Source organism: Dermacentor variabilis, chromosome 1, assembly GCF_050947875.1.
Source record: "Dermacentor variabilis isolate Ectoservices chromosome 1, ASM5094787v1, whole genome shotgun sequence".
Classification (NCBI taxonomy): Eukaryota; Metazoa; Arthropoda; class Arachnida; order Ixodida; family Ixodidae; genus Dermacentor; species Dermacentor variabilis.
In genome coordinates, this window is record NC_134568.1 from 274644710 (window position 1) to 274663919 (window position 19210).

The following is a 19210-nucleotide window of genomic DNA, read 5'->3' on the forward strand; positions in this document are numbered from 1 at the left end:
GGTATGCATTCCAGGTGCTTACCAGGTGTGCATCCATGGCAGCAAAAATAGTCATCGGGCATGACCACCCCATCAATGCATTCATTCAAGTCGACGCTTTATGGATGCACATCAGGCACTTCGTCCGACGTCTATCGCATCATCTCCCCTCCCTTGCTGCCGCTCGACCTAGTTTAGCGTTTAGCAGGATTATTGCCGTCAACCATGGAACCATGAAATTCCACACCTGTAGCAGGACCACTGTGCTGCCTGCATCCACTTCAAGTCCTTGTCATTCCCGGTATCAAAAAAAAAAAAAAAAGAACGGGGACATCTTTCGCCCTTAAGCAAACTTTGCTTTCATTCCTACATGAGAAGCATCGAAATGCATCCACGTTCACACGGATGGTTCTGTTTCCTACAAAAGTTCAGCTGGAGCAGTGGTAATTCCCGCAAAATCTGTCACCATCAAATTCAAGACGTCTCGCATTACATCATCGACGGCTGCAGAGCTATCCGTGCTGCTTTGGAATTTATTGGTCACAAATCATCACACTCATGGTCCATCTTTTGTGACTCGAAGGCAGCTCTCCGGTGTCTGCTGTCCCCTTTCAACCGCGGACCTAACGTGCAATTAGTCGCAGACATCTGACTACTCCCCCACCATGCAATCGACAAGGAGCACATCATCATCTACCACTGGATACCGGGCCAATGCGGAATATCGGGAAATCACAGTGTGGGTGACCCCTGCCCGATCGGCCCACGATGGTGGCCATATTATAGCAATACCATTGTCGTGAACAGATGCATCGACAAGGCTTCGCTCCCTCGCACGAGCGCTTACACAGACTCTGTGGAACAGCAGTGTATTCACCAACGCACGTCTCTACAGGTTGGATGCACGCCTGCAACTTCGTCTTTCACCAGGGACACCACGCGCGGAAGCAACACTTCTTTGCTGCCTGTGTCTCGGCGTGCCATTCACGAACGCCTATTTCTTCCGCATTGGAATTGCCGAAAGCCTTGCTTGCAACAACTGTGGCTGCGAGGAGATCGTCAAGCAGCTCCTCTGTGACTGTCCCCGTTACAATGTGGCAAGAAAAGTGCTCGCGACGGCCCTCGAAAAACTGGACGTTCGCTCTTTGACAGAGGAAAAATTTCTATAACACTGGTCCAAACGGGCTTCGGCACTAAAAGGAATTAAGTGCCTCAAAGTCTTTGCCGCTCTCTTGTTCTTTTTATCTCCTACTCCTTCTGCCCGTGCAGGATAACTTTAACTTAAGCTTTAACATCACGTTAACTTGCAATTGGTGGTCGCCTTGCCCTTCGAACTTAACCTGTTGAGAGGTTACATGGCCAACTGACAGTTATGGCAACCATAGGAACACAGTCACACACCTAAAGGTCTTATTCAGTTCTTTCAGGAGTTTTGTTTAAAATCAAGAACTCACTGAAAAGGACTTTTATAGTACAGCATTCTATGCCTTATATATGAGATGTGTTACCCATTTGATATTTTTTTCTTTCTGCGTTCGCTTTTTCGTTTTTTTTCTTTATATTTCTTAGTAGCTGGGGTTTATTTTTGTTGTTTGGAATAGTTGGCTCCTCGGTGGCCCATTTTCTCAGTATCTCATAATTTAATACATAACAAGAACAAAGCACATTTAGTATTTCTATATCTTGTTCAATAATGCTAGCTCATTTCAAGCCAGACTAATGTATAGCCAAGAACTTCCTGCGGTTCAGCAAAGAGAAAGAGAACAGAAAACAACGTCTTCAGAACATATCAGTACTTCTACATTGCAAAAAAGAAATTAAAAATGTACCGTGGTGTCGCTTCGTAGCGCATCGTGGTAATGAGTGTTTTGTGTGGTTAAACACCAGCGCCCATTATTCCAATATATGTGTGGCTCGTATTAATCAGCAAGTGTAATCACATTGAAGTTGTACTAGAACAAAAATCATGTCGTAACAACATCACACATATGACGCTAGTTTCTTGTTTTGTTTTTTCTAAAGGCTGTACAAATTTTGAAATTTTGTTATCGAGATAAAGTAGCACCAAAGGTTGGCAACGCTGCTGCTTGTTCATCAATCGATAACGGCAAAGGGAAAAGCTTTAGCATAGTCTACGGCATGAAGTGTACCAAGACGATGGTCGGTACAGCCTGTACGGTATATTTGAAAACTTTCTTAATCCTGCGTAGCGCTATGCTGAGCGGTTCACCATGCACTTCTCGAAAAAAGAATTTGGAGGAACGAATCTGCCGTTCTCCTATCACAGAGCGATTCAGCGTCGACGTGGTGACGGGCGCACGACTTGCTCGCGTGCGCCCCCCGCCGCGTCCGCGCCCACTTCAGGAGGACGGCGGCGCTTAAACCGGCGTCCTGGCTGTATTGCGTCGCTGTTCCGAGCTCGAAAGAGAGGGCGAAAATGGCCCGCGCACAGTTTCGAAGAACAAAGTTGAAGAACAAAGGCCTGTTTACTCTCGCAGTCGCTGCACTCGTACACTGCGGCCATGGAAATGAACGCGCTGAATGGCGCGCATATAGGGAGGGTCGGCAGCGCGTCCTTGCGTGGAAGACACGGCGCACAGCTAAAAGACAAGAACCAAAACGACGTCGAGAGAAAGAAAAAAGAAAGCCCTGAACCACGAAAACCAGTGGCAGTTTTGCTCCTCCAGAAAGGTTTTCTTCGTCGCGCTCCTTTGTGCTATTTCCCTCCCCCCCCCCCCCTTGTTTTCCGGCTACTGTTTGCGTCACTTTCGTCCCCTTCTTGTTCGCTTTCTCCCAGCGAGCTCGCGGCGGTCGAGCTTCGCGCCAGCGTGAAATATGGGGGCGTTTAGGAGGCTTGGCTGTTCTAAGCGCGCACGACCCGGTGCGTCGCCGCCGCACGCTCGGACGCGTTCCCGCGGCCTCCGTATCAGTGGCCGCTAACAATCTTGGCTGCCGCAGCCCCCCGTTTTTACGGCTGCGGTGCATGCTCCCTTCGAAACGGAGCCGTTTTTTCCAGGTTGCTTGCTCCCCGCCAGCTCGCCGCGTGCGCGCGTTTGTGTGCACGCGCTGCAGCCGCTGTCATTTTATTTTTATTCGCTTCCGTTACGCTTCTAATCGCTGGCTCCCACCGCGTGCCCTTTCTGTCCATTTTGTCAGCTTCACTCTACCTTCCATTCTCTTTTTTTTTTACGTATATAATGTCGCTGCCTGGGGAGGGGGGTGACTACCAACTGCCCATGCGTTCACACTTCCCTGTCCCGAACGCACGCGTGTACGAACACACACGCAAAAGTCAAACGATGAAAACTGAAAGCAGGCGTCGTCGTTGGAGCACCGAAACCGTGGCGAGAGCTTTAATTTCATACTTATTTCATTCTCCAGACTCTACCTCCGCTTTCGTTCTTTCTTTTGATTCTTCTGGCGACATTTCGCGCGACCATCAGGCTTCCCGTGCATGCGGGACATTAACCAAGGGCATGGAGACAAAATAGGGGCAGTTGTCTTTCCTTTTTACTTTCCTTTCTTCCCACCATCTCCTTGCTTCTTCCCATTTTGTTGCCGTTTTATTTCTTTTATTGCGTCAGTTCGCCCTGCTTTTGCCGCGCTGGGATCCGGCCGATGTGCGATATAAATTTTGTTGTCACGGTGGACCCATTTTATGCGCAATTAACTTTCGCGAGATTTCTACGGGCTTCAAAGTACGGGCTACTAGAATGCTTTAAAAATAATGCCCAAAGCTAACGAATGAATGCAAAGGCGGGAACAAAAACCGTCGGGAGCACGGCGTGGGGGGAGCAAACTGCATTCCATTCGACACACGGGTCTCTGACTTCGAATTATTTTATGACCAGTGTTGGTTTCCGCTCACCCTCCCCGTCACCTCCCCTGCTTCCTTGCTTTTCCTTTCTTTGTCTCTCTCCCTATTTTTATATATGTATACGCGCTTTTACTAGATCCTATCTCGTTGCTTTTAATTAGAGAGAACGCAGCAATAAAGACGTCATGTCTTGTACGTTGCGAAAGTTATAAGCACACCTCTGGTTGACTATTCGTTCGTCACATACACTCACATGTTCTTTACATCTCTTTACATTTCTTATTCTTATATGTTACATATTCTACATGTTTCTGCAGACATGGCTGAAGAGTTCTGCAAGCGTGCGCACGTGCGAGAGTTCGCAAATGTTGACTTATCGACAAAATGTGCCTTTGTGGGAAAGAATGCCATGCTACAGAGATTTCTTTGGTTTTACGTGCAACAGCACGTACATATTAGAAATGCGTGTGTAGATATCAGTGTCTAACAGAGAACGTTGGCACGACAACCGTAAGTTACGTTCTTAAATGAATCAACAGAAATGTGTAAAGAAAAATCACTTGGGCACTGGGTAGAATAGGTGTGCTAGGTAGATAAAAAAAATGTTTCACACGCATTGTGGTGCACCCGCTATATGCGGAACACTGATGATGATGAAGCATACCGTACCCTGGTAGCGATGGGGGTTGCGATGACAGTGGGGAAAGAGAGGGCATAAGAAAAGGTGCTCCAACTTCCGCATTCAGAAATATTCTCCAAGATAACTGGAGCCTTACGCTATTAATTGAGCATCAAGCCTTACGGTATTGCGCATCATGCCGTTCGCCGGCCGTCAAGTTTCGCGAAAGCAAGCCCGGTTGACAGGGTACGGCAAAGAACTCTGAAACGTTTCTTGTTTCGCCTTTTTTATGCGCATGATGAAAAATAATACTATGTGATTGGTTCAAGGTTCTAGAAACTCTGCTAATTGTATGTAATTGTAATTGTTTCTCCTTACTTCTTTTTGTATGTGTGCATGTGTGGGCGCAGCGTCGTCCTCACCATACTGACGGCGAAAATTATGAAAATTAGATTCAGGCGTTGGCCCGACGATGACAACTCGACGACTGCGGAGACGGCATGACGTCGAGCGTATAGCAGAAACACTAAACATTCTTATTATGACTACGATCCAATTATGAGGCACGTCTTAGTGGGAAACTCTGGATTAAGTTTAACGCGATAGCGTTCAGGGCCTCGTAAATTACGGCGTCGGCGTCCCACGTCCAGCGTCATCTGCCGTCTCGGCAAACATAGTTCCGAACCGTGCAAATATCCCTGTATACCCAACCACGCAGACCCTCCGTGTAGCGGAAAGCAGTTACTGAAATAATTGAATTGCTCAAAGTAAAATACGTCAGTAAAATTGGAAAGTACGAATTACATACAACCTAGAGACATGATAGCATCGGATTGTAATTTCAATACTCGAGAAAACATAATTCCGTTACGCGAAAACTCAAGCACTAACCCCTTTTCCAGCGTTTCTACCATTCATAAACTGTCCACGCGCCCGCTTCCTTGCAACACCTCCAGATGGCGCTCACCTCCGCCGCATCGCGGCCCACGCAAGAGGCCGTGTTTCTACCAGAAAGTTCGTCTCCGTGCATAGCGTTCGCCGCCACCTTCCCGCCTTCCATCGCTGCCACACGTGACACCACTCATTTCAAGGAGATTGCCAACGACTTCATATGTACTCCTCACTCCTACCTGTAATGCCCTCGTGCCTTGAGAGTGTGCAAATAATAATAATGATAATATGTCTCAAGCATTCACAATACTGAAGATATTCACGGACGAAAAGAATAAAGCTGTTTGTTAAGAAAGCACTTGCCTATAATCATTCCGATAAAACACAGCTTTATTTAAGCCCCTTACAAACGAGGCGAACTGAGGTCCTGGTACTTAAAAAAAATCAACAACAGTTCTGCATGAAGCAACTAGCAACAGTTCAGCATGCGCAAAGCTATGCATAAATATAAATCCAAAAACATGAACTGCGTGAAAGCTGGTGCGACGAATTTACCTGGTCACGTAAAACCAACAAAATCAGTCTTTGCAAGCCTCAGCAGCTTTAACAAGCAACACGATGCACTCGTAAGGTCCTGCACCCTAGCTAGAGCAACACGGTAAAGAATCGGCAGTCCGTGGAAGGGGCAAGTGTCATTAAGAAGTACATCGCTTGCCCGTGCAAACATGATCGAGCTCAACAAGAGCCCATGACAAAAGAAAACGTGAGAACGAGAAATTTCCAGTCGAACGGCGGTGGTCCATTGCTGCCGTTGTTCCCGCTGATGAGGCCTCGCGGGGAATGATTAGAGCCGTTTCGCGGGCAAGATTCTTCAGGTATTTGAGCACCCCACCGCGCAGCAATTGTTCTTCGACATGCCTTGAAGTTTTGGACACCACGCACATGAGACGGGTGCTGCTTATTTCGCTCCGAAAACGGGAATAAAACAGAGACACACGAACTACGTACGACCCAGAAAACTACGGCGCACGGCTGCCTGCTTTCCCGGGTGCACTTAGAAAGGCCGCCACCAGTAGGGCGTTCGTCGACACACGCGTGTAGAGCAGTGAAATATGAAGGGAAGAATGTGTGCGGTCGTTGCATCCCATACGTTGTAAAATTTCATTTCGGCCATATAATATACTCTGTGACAACATTGTGTAGTTGGTGCACAACAAAATATAACAAAAAGTAAGATAACATAAAGATACAAGCAAGGACAACAGTGTTGTGTCCCTTCTTTCTTTTTCTTCCTTGTTCTCATGCTGTTTCTTTCATCTCTGTATGTTTAATGAGTTCATCCTATTTCAAGTTCCAGAAGGAACAGCCTTTTCACGCAATATATCTCACTGTGACTGGACGCGCAGTCGAGTTGTGCGCTTTCCAGCGGGCGAATAGGATGACTCGTAACTGTTCGAAAGGTGTCGTCACCAGTGCTTTCGCTGGTCTCGACGACATCACTGACGCCCGCGCTAGTCCTCGCTAGAGCGCGTTTGGAGCAGTGCAGAATCCTCTTGTTCACCCACTGCAAAGCAATGTTAGCCGGAAGCGGGGAACCAATAGTGTGTTTGAATGTAGTAAACAAAAAAAGAAGAAAGGAAGGAAATCCGGGGAGTGCCTGGACGAGCGCGTCAAAACGAAGAAACTGCAGAATAGGACTCTTGTTGCTTTAGCACAACCACTATTATTATTATTTGTTTTGAACACATATACACATATATACAGTTAACAGGAAAGGGAAGGCGAGGAGCAGGCTGGCAACTGCCACCGGAAGGGGCACAACGCCTGCCTACTCTTCTGAAGGGAGGTGACAGCAACACAGAAATGGAAGATAGGAAGGAAGGGAGGAAAGAGGAAAGGAAGAGCAACAGGACAAATCTAAAGACTAAAGGAGAACACAGTACACTAGCTCGTTGTTCCGCCGAGTTTCGACTCTGCAGCCGGAATTAAAGTGACGCCGCATCGAACAGCCTCCACAATTATCAATCACATCCATGGCTAGTTTGCTACGCGGCTAATTGTGCGCTCCACGATGAGACGCCAAGTATAGCTGCACGCAATCACCGTTTCACTGGTAGTCGGTTCACAATATACACTACAAGGTGTTTAAACCCGCCACTTCCCATCTTCGAAGGAAGAAGCGTTAGGACACAGTACAGATCACACACAGTAGGGCCGGTCACTGAAGGTCACGCTACTACAGAATGTTGAACGTTCACGCTACAAACGTGAACTTAAGTTAGTTAGCTCCAGAAAGGTTAGTAGGGCGCGATGGGCCTGATCACGTTTAGATGCACAACCACTGGGGTATAAGCATTCCTCGAGTGTCGCACACCGCAGGCCAAGGAGGTGATAGTTTCTCACTAGCGACATGCGCTGCGCACTGAAAGCGGGACACTCAAATATAAGGTGCTGAAGTGTCTCGTAGCAGCCACAAGACGCACAGAATGGACTTGCCACACGCCCTTGTCTGTATAAACGTTCGTGCACGTTCACGCAACCAACCCTCAGCTTGAGCAGTTGTGCTCTAGCGCGACGAGGCAAGCCTCGACCACGAACACGGGGCGGGAACGTTCCATTTGCGACACGCTGATCTGGATGCTGCTTAAGTAGGTGGCGACGTATCAGGAGACGAGCGTCATCAAGCTTGCACAGAATTTCTGGGCAGTCACAGTTGTTATGAGCGCAACTTGAAGCGAGCCGATCAGCTTCTTCATTTCCGGCGATTCCTACGTGTGAAGGTATCCATTGAGCGACGACAGATACCTCACGTGATGTAATTTTGCTCGCACAACCACTAAATCTTTCGCCACCCACGCACATGCTGTCCAATCAGGACGCGCTCTTCTAGCAGTGGCCAGAAGCGCGCGGTTAACAACATTTCGCCGAGCTGACGCAGTGCACTCGCTGTCGCGGCGCTACGTGCTCCTCGCAGGTTCGCCACCCCCCGGCAGCTGGGCTCCCCGGTGAAGCGCGCCCGCACCGAGCCGCTCGCTTTCCGGCCAGCCAGCGCCATCGGCGGCAACAAGGGTGTTGCCAAGAAGAAGCTGCACACGTACGCCGAGCCGGACATCCTCATCTGCGGCAACTGCCGGGAGGTGTTTCCGGGCCTGCAGAAGCTGCTGGACCACAAGCGCCACCGTTGCCGACTGCGCTTCACCTGCCGCTGCCACGTGGTCGGACTCTTTCCGGCCGAGTCGCCGCCCGGTGAGCGCTCGCTCTGTCGTGAAATTGGTCCCGGCGGTGGTGGTAGTCCGGCCTGCCGGCTGAGCAGATCGACGAGCTCAAGTGCGCATTGCTCCTCGAAGGCGTAGCTCCCCGCGCCCCCTTCTTAGGTCCCTCCCTCATCCTCCTTTGAAGACGTCGAAGCGTGCATTGAGGTCTTGTCACTGATCAGCCGCAAAACTCAGGACCTGCAACTGAACCCGATGTATGCTTGAAAACAAGAAGTTCCTAGATTGCGTGAGACAAACCCCGTCTCTTGCTACTGCAAGATGATCACAGCCTAGCATCATCGATTTTATCAAAAGCGAGGGAGGCTGTAGGTTTCAACGTTGCTTCTCTGAGTGATGATCAGAGCGTATCTTTCTTTTTTTTTTCCACCTCTTCTTCTTCTTCTTCTTCTTCTCTCTCTCTCTCTCTCTCTCTCCCTCCCTCCCTCCATGGATGGTGCCTTTCCTTTTCGCTTTCTTTGTTCGGCTTTACGCCACAAATAAACGATGAAGTGTAAAGAGTAAAGTTCCGCATCTAAGTTGAAACATACTGTCTAAATATACAGGGCAATACCCGCCGTGGTTGCTCAGTGGCTATGGTGTTGGGCTGCTGAGCACGAGGTCGCGGGATCGAATCATGGCTACGGCGGCAGCATTTCGATGGAGGCGAAAACACCCGTGTACTTAGATTTAGGTGCACGTTAAAGAACCCCGGGTGGTCGAAATTTCCGGAGTCCTCCACTACGGCGTGCCTCATAATCAGAAAATGGTTTTGGCACATAAAACCCCATAATTTAATTATTTTTATACTGGCCAATGTTTGGTAGAAGCATACGTCATAGTTATTATCGTGAGATTGTGCAACGAACTTACGCTTATTTGACGACGGACAATTCGATGTGCTTATTAATTTACTCGGGTTGAAAGTCTCAAAAAGTATCGATGCTATTTGAATGGTTCTTTAAAAAACTCTTGCTTTATATCATGCGAACCAATTTGTCAGTCTCACTGTGTTCAAGTTAGGCAGTCTCAGTACGGACTACGCAAGTACTTAATGACTGCTATAAAAAATCTGTCGATGTTAAGACTAGTGTACAACGACTGGCTCACGGTGTAAGCAGCTATCAGTGGTGACCATAAGACTGGAAACAAACACAGAACGAAAAATAATTAGAGCACATGAAGAACCGCAAGCGGCGTCATTAGAGCTGTCATTGCAGCTCACATGATCGCACCGGTCATGTCAGCTTCAATGCCGAGCTGGCTGAACTAACACAATACAGAGAACAAGGTCTCTGCGTGGATGTCATAGTCACCACACCTGTTTAAACCTGTGGAAACAAACACAGAACAAAAAATAATTAGAGCGCATGAAGAACCGCAAGCGGCGTCATTAGAGCTGTCATTGCAGCTGACATGATCGTACCGGTACACAATACACACAATAGAGAGAACACACACAATACACATACATACAATACAGAGAACAAGGTCTCTATGTGGATGTCATAGTCACCAAACCTGTTTAAAATGTATGCAGTTTGTGTCGATTTAATCAAAGATGGTGGAGACATCACGCTTGGAAACCTTGTAGACCTTTACACGCAATGTCTCACGACTTCAAGTGTACGAGAGAACTGGAAGAATGACAACATTATACTAATTCACAAGACGGGAGACGTTAAAGAAGTGAAAAATTATAGGTCTATTAGCTTGCTTTCGGTATTCTATAAAATATTCTCCAAGATAATTTCCAGTAGAAGAAGGGCCACATGAGGCTGGCTTCAGGAAGGTATATTCTACAATAAATCACATCCATGTCATCAATCAGGAAGACGAGAAATCTGCAGAGTACAATCAACCTCTCTATATGGCTTTCATAGATCATGAAAAGGCATTTGATTCCGTAGAGATAACAGTAGTCACAGAGGCATTACGTAATCAATGAGTGCAGGGTGTACGTGAATATCTTGGGAAATAGCTACACATATTCCACAGCTACCTTGGTTCTCCACAAGAAAAGGAGACAGTTACCTATCAAGGAAGGGATGAGGCAGGGAGACACAATCTCTCAAATGCTATTCACTGCTTGCTAGGGAGAAGTATTCAAGCTATTCAAGTAAGGATCAACGGCGAATATCTCAGCAACCTTCGATTCTCAGATGACGTTGTCCTGTTCAGCAACACTGGGGACAAGTTATAAGGAATGGTTGAGGACCTTAACAGGAAGAATATAAGAGTGGAGTTGAAGATTATTATGCAGACGACAAAGATAATGATCAATAGCCGGGCAAGAGAACAAGAGTTCAGGACCGCCAGTCAGCCTCAAGAGTCTGTGGAGGAGTACGTTTATTTTGGTCAATTACTCACAGGTCAATTACCCCTGATCATGAGAAAGAAAATTACAGAAGAATAAAAATGGGTTGTAGAGCACACGGCAGGCATTGCCAGATCCTGACTGGGAGCTTACCGCTATCATTGAAAAGAAAGGTGCACAATTACCGTAGTCTACATGTGCTAACGTGTGGGACAAAAACTTGGAGGTTAACAACGAAACTCGAGAACGATTTAAGGAGCGTGCAAAACGCAATGGAACGGGAAACGTTAGGCGTAATGTTAAGAGACAGGAAGGGAGCGGTGTGGATCAGAGAGAAAACGGGGATAGCCGATATTCTAATTGACACCAATTTTTAAAAGGCAACTGGGCAGACCATGTAAAGCGTAGGATATCTAATCGGTGGACCATTAGAGTAACAGAATTGGTGCCAAGAGAAGGGAAGCGCAGTCGAGAACAGCACAAAACTAGGTGGGGTGATGAAATTAGGAAATTTGCAGGTGCAAGTTGGAATCGGTTGGCTCAGGACAGTGGTAAATGGAGATCGCAGGGAGAGGCCTTCGTCCTACAGGGGGCATAAATGATGATGATGGTGAACTTTTGTAACCTTTCTCGTAAGTTGTTTGTCGACTTTACACTGACGGCTAGAATAGTGCCTAACACAGTAGCGAACTAACGGCGAGCCAGTAGCAGGGATTGCTAAAGAATGTTTTTACGGTCACATTTCCTTCGACCTTACGTATGAGAATCTTTACACACATAAGAGCCACAAATAGGCCTTAACAGACAGGATGTCCACCATGTGTGTCGGAAACGCCAGGCTCAAATCCTGCTGCCATCGAAAGGGCTTCGGGGTTCCTAATGGGTACTGATATTTCCTAGCCTGATGGCCCGGTCCTTCCCAAGAGCGAACATCTCGCATATGGTGGACGACAGGCGTTTTTGACTAACCACGCATCAGAATCAAATTAGAATCAGAATCAGTTTTATTCATGACAAAAATGGGGATAATTACAGCATAAGTATATACAAAAGTAGGTCCCCTAGTTAGAAACGGAAATGGGACCTCCTGTGCAAGATGTTTAGCATTAATGATGCAAACAATCGCAACATGTAAAATTTACGACAATAATGGTTTTAGTAGACAAGGCATAAATGAACAGAAAAGCAGCAGATGAATGTATTAAACAATAACAAGGCTTCGGATTAGTCAACAAAAGGTGAAAGCACAAAAATAGCTTAAGAAGAAAAAAAAAGAAAAAAATGCGGGAGACAAATAGAGAAACAAAGTGAAAGTTAATAATACAACTCATACTACACTCATATGATAAAGTCGGAGGAAGCTAAAAGAAAATGCTTAAGTTCTGTACGAAATCTGTGAGCTTTGAACAATTTTAAAGGGAATGGTAATGTGTTCCACAGAGATAAAGCTTAAAAGTGTAATGACTACTTACCATAGTTGGTGCGAACGAAGGAAATTGTTTTGGAAATTGTTTTGAAGGAAGGATTGTTTTGGAAAGCGCGTCATTAATGTGGCAGGTTCTCTGAGCCGCCATGAACATTCCAGCAGAACTAGTAAAGAAGTGAACTCCCAGCCTCGTACAAGGCCATGATAGGATTACAAAACTCAGACGATGACCGATCCTTCCGACATCCTCTTGGAGTAAGACGAACCCCTAAAACCTAAAAAAAGAGAAGAAAAAAACTGAGCAAATATTTTAGTGAAATCTTTTACGGTCACGTAAATAATGTACGTCACCCACGCACAGAGAACCTCATTCTGATCAGTGTCTGATAAAAAATATATTTGTTCCTTTCTCTTTGAAAACCTCTAGGTAAAAAAATAAGCTTAATATCAACCAAATTTTAGCAAACCTTGGAGAGAAGACTTGATTTGTGTGCAGTTATGAAACAACACGAGCTACAAAGAAGCGATTGGAAAGTTAATTTTTGTGGAAGCTATCTAATCATTAGTATGTTCATCCCTTGGCGCTTTAATTGATTCGGCAAACTTTGGGCAACCCCAATTTTTTTTTAAAGATTTAACAACTGCATTGGATGCAAATCTGTTTCCCTGTTCGCTAATTTTGTTCGCTCGCCTATCTCATTTTCGATTAACGTTCAGCTGCGCTGTCATTACTGTGAACACAGACTTAAAATGTCATGCCGTTGTCAATAATGCATTCCTGTCCTCCCGGGACAGCACGTCGTTCACAATTCAGGTCCTTCTTCGTCGCAGTCAGCTTGATTCACGCTCACGGAACGAATGAGTACATTTGAATTACCAGGCTTTAGAAAGGCTCAAGAAGACAAGATTCACATTTAGAACTACTTCAAAGCCCCCGTACGTTAAATCAACGCGTAAATGGGTTATTCGTTCCAACGACACTATGTAAGCTGCATAAACCCTACCACACCTACAGCCTCGTCTGCTAGTACTGATTTGTTCTTCCATTTAGAAATTAAAGTATGCTTAGGCTTGAACACGGGGTGCTAGGTTGAGCTCTAGAGTCCACTGTCACATTTTTGCGAAACCACTATGGCAGCTAGCAATCGTCATCGACGCTTTATTAAACAGTTTGTAAGTATACCAGCACGACGAGCGTGCAGTGTCAAATGCGTCTAGGACGATTACATCAAGTCTTTTAAACTTCCATGCGTATTGCGCCTAGCGTTCCTGTTTCTTCACTTTCTCGTCGTCGCCAGTCCGGGAGCAGACGCTATATATTTCTATCATCCCTAAAATTCCCATCCCTCTATTCCCCATCTGCAGCCCCACTCAGCCAACAAGTTTACAGTCATACTTGCATAAACTTGTAGAACGTCGAACTTTGGCCACCCGTCTCTGTCAGGTTGACGGCGACGAAGTTGCACCTCCGCATGTTCCCAGCACTGGACTCAAGTGGCACGTGAGGGAAGTAGGCATAGGAAGGTTTGCTTTAATACAATTGTGCTCTAGATGGCGTAAATTTATGCAATGTCATTGTTTATGTATAATTTGTTTTATCACTGAGTAATTCCGGAGGAAACAAGACCAGCAGGCCAGCAAACCTGTAAGGGCAGTAAAGCTTGTAGTTCTGTCCTGCTTCGGAGCGACTAGGCAAGGCAGCAGCAGGACCCAGCCACGATGAAAAAAGTCCACGAGGGTTCGCAAAGAACGTTTCCCTTTAAAATTGGTTAGTTTACTCCCTTGTCAGAGTAACTTCTTTCTCATGACTGCAGCTTTCATGGAGTACAAAAGTTAAATGCTCAGATGCGATTGTAACAGAATATGCATGTACACTACGTAGAACATATGAGAAGGGACCATCACCATGCGACCAGACGCACAGTCCTACGCGGCGTATAATTCCACCAGTATATATAGCCATTCTCTATGTGGCATGACTCGCCCGGAAAGCAGCTTGCACTTTAGCACTTGCACTCAGTGCAAGTGCGAAAGAGACCGCTAGTTTTCTGAATGCAAAGGCAACCTTTTCGTTTACCTTGTCCCGGTGCAGGCATTCCGTTGCCCATCTGCGCTCAGTGCCTGGCACGTTGTGGAAGTTGGTGGGAGCTGGCCTGCCACCTTGAAACAACTCATGGAATGTCCATCTACCACCATCCACTGGAGGCAGCCACGAATTCGGTCAGTACGACAATAAAAAATTACCTTCACAATTTTTCTTACTACCGTGTCTTATCTATATCTATTTCTTTACTCATATAAATGACACAGATTAGCATTATTATGGCAATCCATCGTTTCTGTGTGACAAATAAACGACGGATCTTGAGTAGGTTCTCAGGCGATGGTTCTCAGGAGTAGGTTCTCATGATGGTTCTCAGGCGATGACCACGGCCGCTGTCTCGAATGCATCTTCATCCGCTGCCACAACGATCTCGTACAATTTGCCATTAGCAAATACGCTATGAGAGCGTTAAGTGTTACTATTCAATCTTTACCGTTATCTCCCATGGCCCTGTACTTCATCAGGCAAGAGAGAGAGAGAGAGAGAGAGAAAAACAGAAAAGAGAGAAGGCAGGGAGGTTAGCCAGACACACGTCCTGTTTGCTACCCTGCACTGTGTGAGGGACATATATGGATGAAAATAGAGAGAGCCAAGAGAGAGAGCCCAGTTTCGCACACTTACGAAGGTGCGCAGCGAGTCTTTAAACGGCGTCCAAGAGCTGTCAATTTGACATACCGCAATAACGCTTTCGTGCCTTTTTGTGCCATCGACGCCCATGGCCGTCGTCCAAGAGTCTGAAAAAAAAAATTCCCCGACGATTACAAAACTCCCTAATGCGAAATATGAGCGCAGCTCTATACGTGTTTTTATTTTGTTATATATTGGATGGTGCGGACCATCTGCCTCGGAGCGAGGTGCGGCGCGATTTCCTCGCTAATCTGGACATCACGAGAGCCAACGCGTGGGTGACGCCTGGGCGCGATTCACAGTAGCCGCCGCCGACACACCTTCCAGACGACGCGCGCTACTCTGGGGTGGTACGATCGGAGATTGTTGTTCGGCGCGTTCGTGCGTTTGCCGGCGCGCGCGATTGGCCTACTCCGCGCCGACGTCGCAAGCCGCGGCGCGCAGACACGTTTTTGGTGACGTCAAAACGACGACACGCTCCAGTCAATCATCCTGCCACCGAGCACATCGTCTGCTAGGCGCCGAACGCGATGGGAGTTGAGAAGTTTGGAGCGATCATGGCTCGTTACGGGACCGGCTTCGCATGGCATGTCTGGTGGATTGGATTGGATCCGAACGGCGGCTTCGGCAGCTGAATTGCACGTTCGGATCCAATCCATAGTTTAATTCAAGAAAAATGGCGCTTGCGTTGGGAACTTAGGTTGTTGCGCTGGCGTTGCCCGAGGAGGAAGGAGAGTGGGTGGCGGTGCGAAACGCGTTTGAAGAAATGACAGAAAGCGAATTCCGGCGTCGCTTTTGTTTCTCGAAACAAATAGTGCGCTGGTTTTACACCGAAATCGGCCCCTTCATCGATGCCAGCGAGCCCCTGGAGTGTTGTTGTTGCCTCTTGAAAAGTGCGCCACTGTTCCCGTCGTTCTTTTTTTTTCCTTTTTTCTTCTCGCTGTGCGCGACACCACCTAGGGACGACGCAGAGAAACTAATAATTATAAATTGCAGTAGATACACGTACTACTGTTTGAAAACGTGTTTCAGCTTGAGAAGAAACAAATATATTTTTGAGATAAAGATTTCATTCATTGGAAGACGAGAAACATTTCGATTTACAGTAAACGGTCTCCAAGCGGACGACAAACGAGGGAAGTAAACTTCCGGGGAGTTCACCGCTTGCCGATTGGCTGCTCTCTCCGCCCCGTTCTCAGAAATTTTGCATACTGCCACTTTGTGACGTTGCAGCAACCGAACATAACTCGTATCGAACAAAGATCTCCGACCGCTCCCCTGGTGCCATCTCGTAGCCAGCATCGTCGCACTGCGCTTTTCTTCTCACGCTATCGCCATACCCTCCTCCGCTTTACGCCTCATGGTTCCGCTGCACCCGCCTCTCCGCTTTCCTCCTCGCGTCTTGCATACCCCCGCTGCGCTCTGTGTTTGCTTTCATCTTTCGCTGTGCTCACACTCGGTTACGCCGCCGCCGACGCTCGCCGCAGGAACGGCCGCCTAAAAGCTGCGGTCTAAAAATTGGATGCCAAGGCCGTTGTCTTGGATTCATCAGTGCATCTTAAGGTGTAATCATGCATCTTATCTGCGACAAGCAGTAATTATTCATTCGAAGCTGCTAGGGGCACTAACTTCGCTGTGCGCAAGCGCATTGTCACATGATATTTTTCTAGATTTCGCATGCTTCTCTTCGGAATTAAAAATACATTTTAGCCAACAGCAGACCTCTTAATTTCGATGGGCGCAAAATGCAATAACGCCTGTGTTCCGTGCATCGGGGGCACGTTAAAAACCCTCTGGTGGTCAAAAATAATCCGGAGTCCCCCACTACGGCGTGCGCCATAGTAAAATCGTGATTTTGGCACGTGAAATCCCAGCATTCAATTCAGCATCTGAACGAAAACAATTTGTTGGGATGTTTCCCAATACACTCTTCTACTTTAGAATTGAAGGTATTCCATTTAAGTCAATAATTAGAAAAGTAGTCCATTCACTTTGTTATACCTAGGTATACCTAAGGCGGCATTTGTTTATTGATCGCGGATCCCTCAATAAGTAAATGTCGCTAAGACAACTGCAATAACCTCTCTTGGAACCTATTACCTAAGCCCCTATTTGAGGACCACATCAAACAGAAAACTGCACTATTAGTTCAGCGTTCAACGGAATCAAGAACAACAAGTATCCAGGAGTAGCGCTCCGCTGATTAAGCGACTAGTCCGGTATAGTCAGCATGCGCTCGTATACAAGGTAAGCCTGCTGGCAGAGCGTTCGCGAAACACGGCAGGGTAAGGGAAAAATGAAGAGTATGATAGACAGGAGCAATGACTCATCGCATCACCATCGACGCTGATGCCGAACTTACTGCAAGGAACCCGCCGCCTCCATCCAACACACGTGCGCTCTCGCCATTGCGACGCACTGCGCCGTTATGCCTTCGCGCGAGATAGGCTTGTACGGTGGGTTGGTACCATAAACACTTCCTCGCACCACCGAGCGCGTGCCGAGACTGCGGCGTGGTGGGTACACTTGACCATCTTCTCCTCCGGTGCGCGCATACGCACACACACACCGCTGCAGCCACGTAGGGATTCCCATCCACATTCGGCAATCTGGGGTTCACTGAAGACTCCGCGGCAGGGCTCGTCTTCTCCCCAGACTCAGTTAAATGCTGTGCACGCACTCACCAGAGCCTGACGACTTTCTTGGACGCCTCTGGGCTTCTACAGTGCATCACCTTCTGTGGGGCATGACCACTGTCTCAAAGCTTGCGATTGCGGTCTCTTCAATGCTGTATTCTCCACACGTCTGCACGGAAACGGTTCTGCGCCTCGTCTCCTCGTACGGCGAAGCTTCCTTAAGCATTGCTACTCTGCCGGAGTACACCTGGCGCGCAGACCTCCGTATGGCGGGTTCTCCCTTCCACCTGTCCCGCGCTGTCGCCAGCAATGAAGAGCGATGACGAACGCTCGAATACACGGCCAGGAAGCCGAAGAATGTCTTGTGAAGCCGGTCGGCGAAAACCGCTGCCATACAAGTGCATCAGCCTACAAAGGAGCCGCACACGCGTAGACAACATCCGGGCGTCAAGTACGCCGTAGGCAGGCCTACGATACCGGCGGAGATCTCCAAGCTTTTCTCTCCTTTACTCGCGACGTATACGAGAAGTGGACTTTCGGCTCCGACATGCGACAAGGCAAGGGAGGAATGTCTCTTGCAGACGTTGGTCGAGGCAGTGAGGGAAAGCCCTGCCGCGGGGAAAGTAGCTCGTCTCATCGCATAAATGTCCCGCACCCGTTAACTTAATTCTATGTTCATTGTTACTAGACCCTTCTGAAGAATTCTTGCCACAGAACGTTCCCCGAAAAGCGCTTTACGCCTTCCTTTGAATAACACAAATTTCTATCGTGGTTTCGTGAGAGGCCTTTTTCTTCGAATTAACGCTGGCTTAAGGCGATTTTATTGAGCAAATGATACGTGCACCTAATTTAAGTATAGAAGTATTTTTACATTTCACTCTTATCAAAATGCTGCCGCCACGACCATGAATTGAACCCGCGACCTCGTGGTCAGCAGGAAAACACTGCAACAAGAGATGCTAAATGTTCTTGCCATCAACGATTTCAACATAGATTCGGCAATCACACACAAAAAAAAAAAATTTGCTATCCATCTCAGTATCGCACACTCTTGCTGTATGCACGTTGCAATTTCCAGTACAAAGTCTATAGTACAACTTCCGTTCTAAATCCTGCAAGACATTCAAGCAACGGAGTACTTCCATCCAAGAACACCTGAAGTCAACATATGATCAATTTTTCTGCAACTTAGCAATGCAGCTTGTCAGACTAACTGGCCGGAATTACTCGTAATGCCGTTGATGTGCATGCAGGCTTCAGTAGAGAGAATGAGAAAATTTATTAGAAAATAAGGGCGCGCTCACTCTGACGACTTTCCAGGGCAATGATAACCTTCCATTCGTCATATATTAAGTCAAACTGCCACCTCAATTGCCATTCAGCGTAATATTCACCAGCATAGTGTAAGTTACATGGTCTGAACCAATGGTACATATTTTGTTTGTCGGACGCAGTAGTAGTACAATTTCTTTATAGAAAGACAGAGAGGCCGATCAGAGCAAACGCACTGCTTAATAGAACTCTAGCGGCGTAAACTTGCTGT

General features: G+C 47.1%; 1 protein-coding gene across 1 annotated transcript in view; it reads left to right on the top strand.

The window, feature by feature from the left end:
- LOC142564867 (uncharacterized) overlaps positions 1–19210 on the top strand; it is a 262653-nt gene that overhangs the window by 234672 nt on the left and 8771 nt on the right. The window contains exons 4-5 of the mRNA XM_075676059.1: positions 8281–8552; positions 14393–14520. Of these exons, the coding sequence (XP_075532174.1) occupies positions 8281–8552; positions 14393–14520 (400 nt within the window). The remainder of the gene's footprint in view (positions 1–8280; positions 8553–14392; positions 14521–19210) is intronic.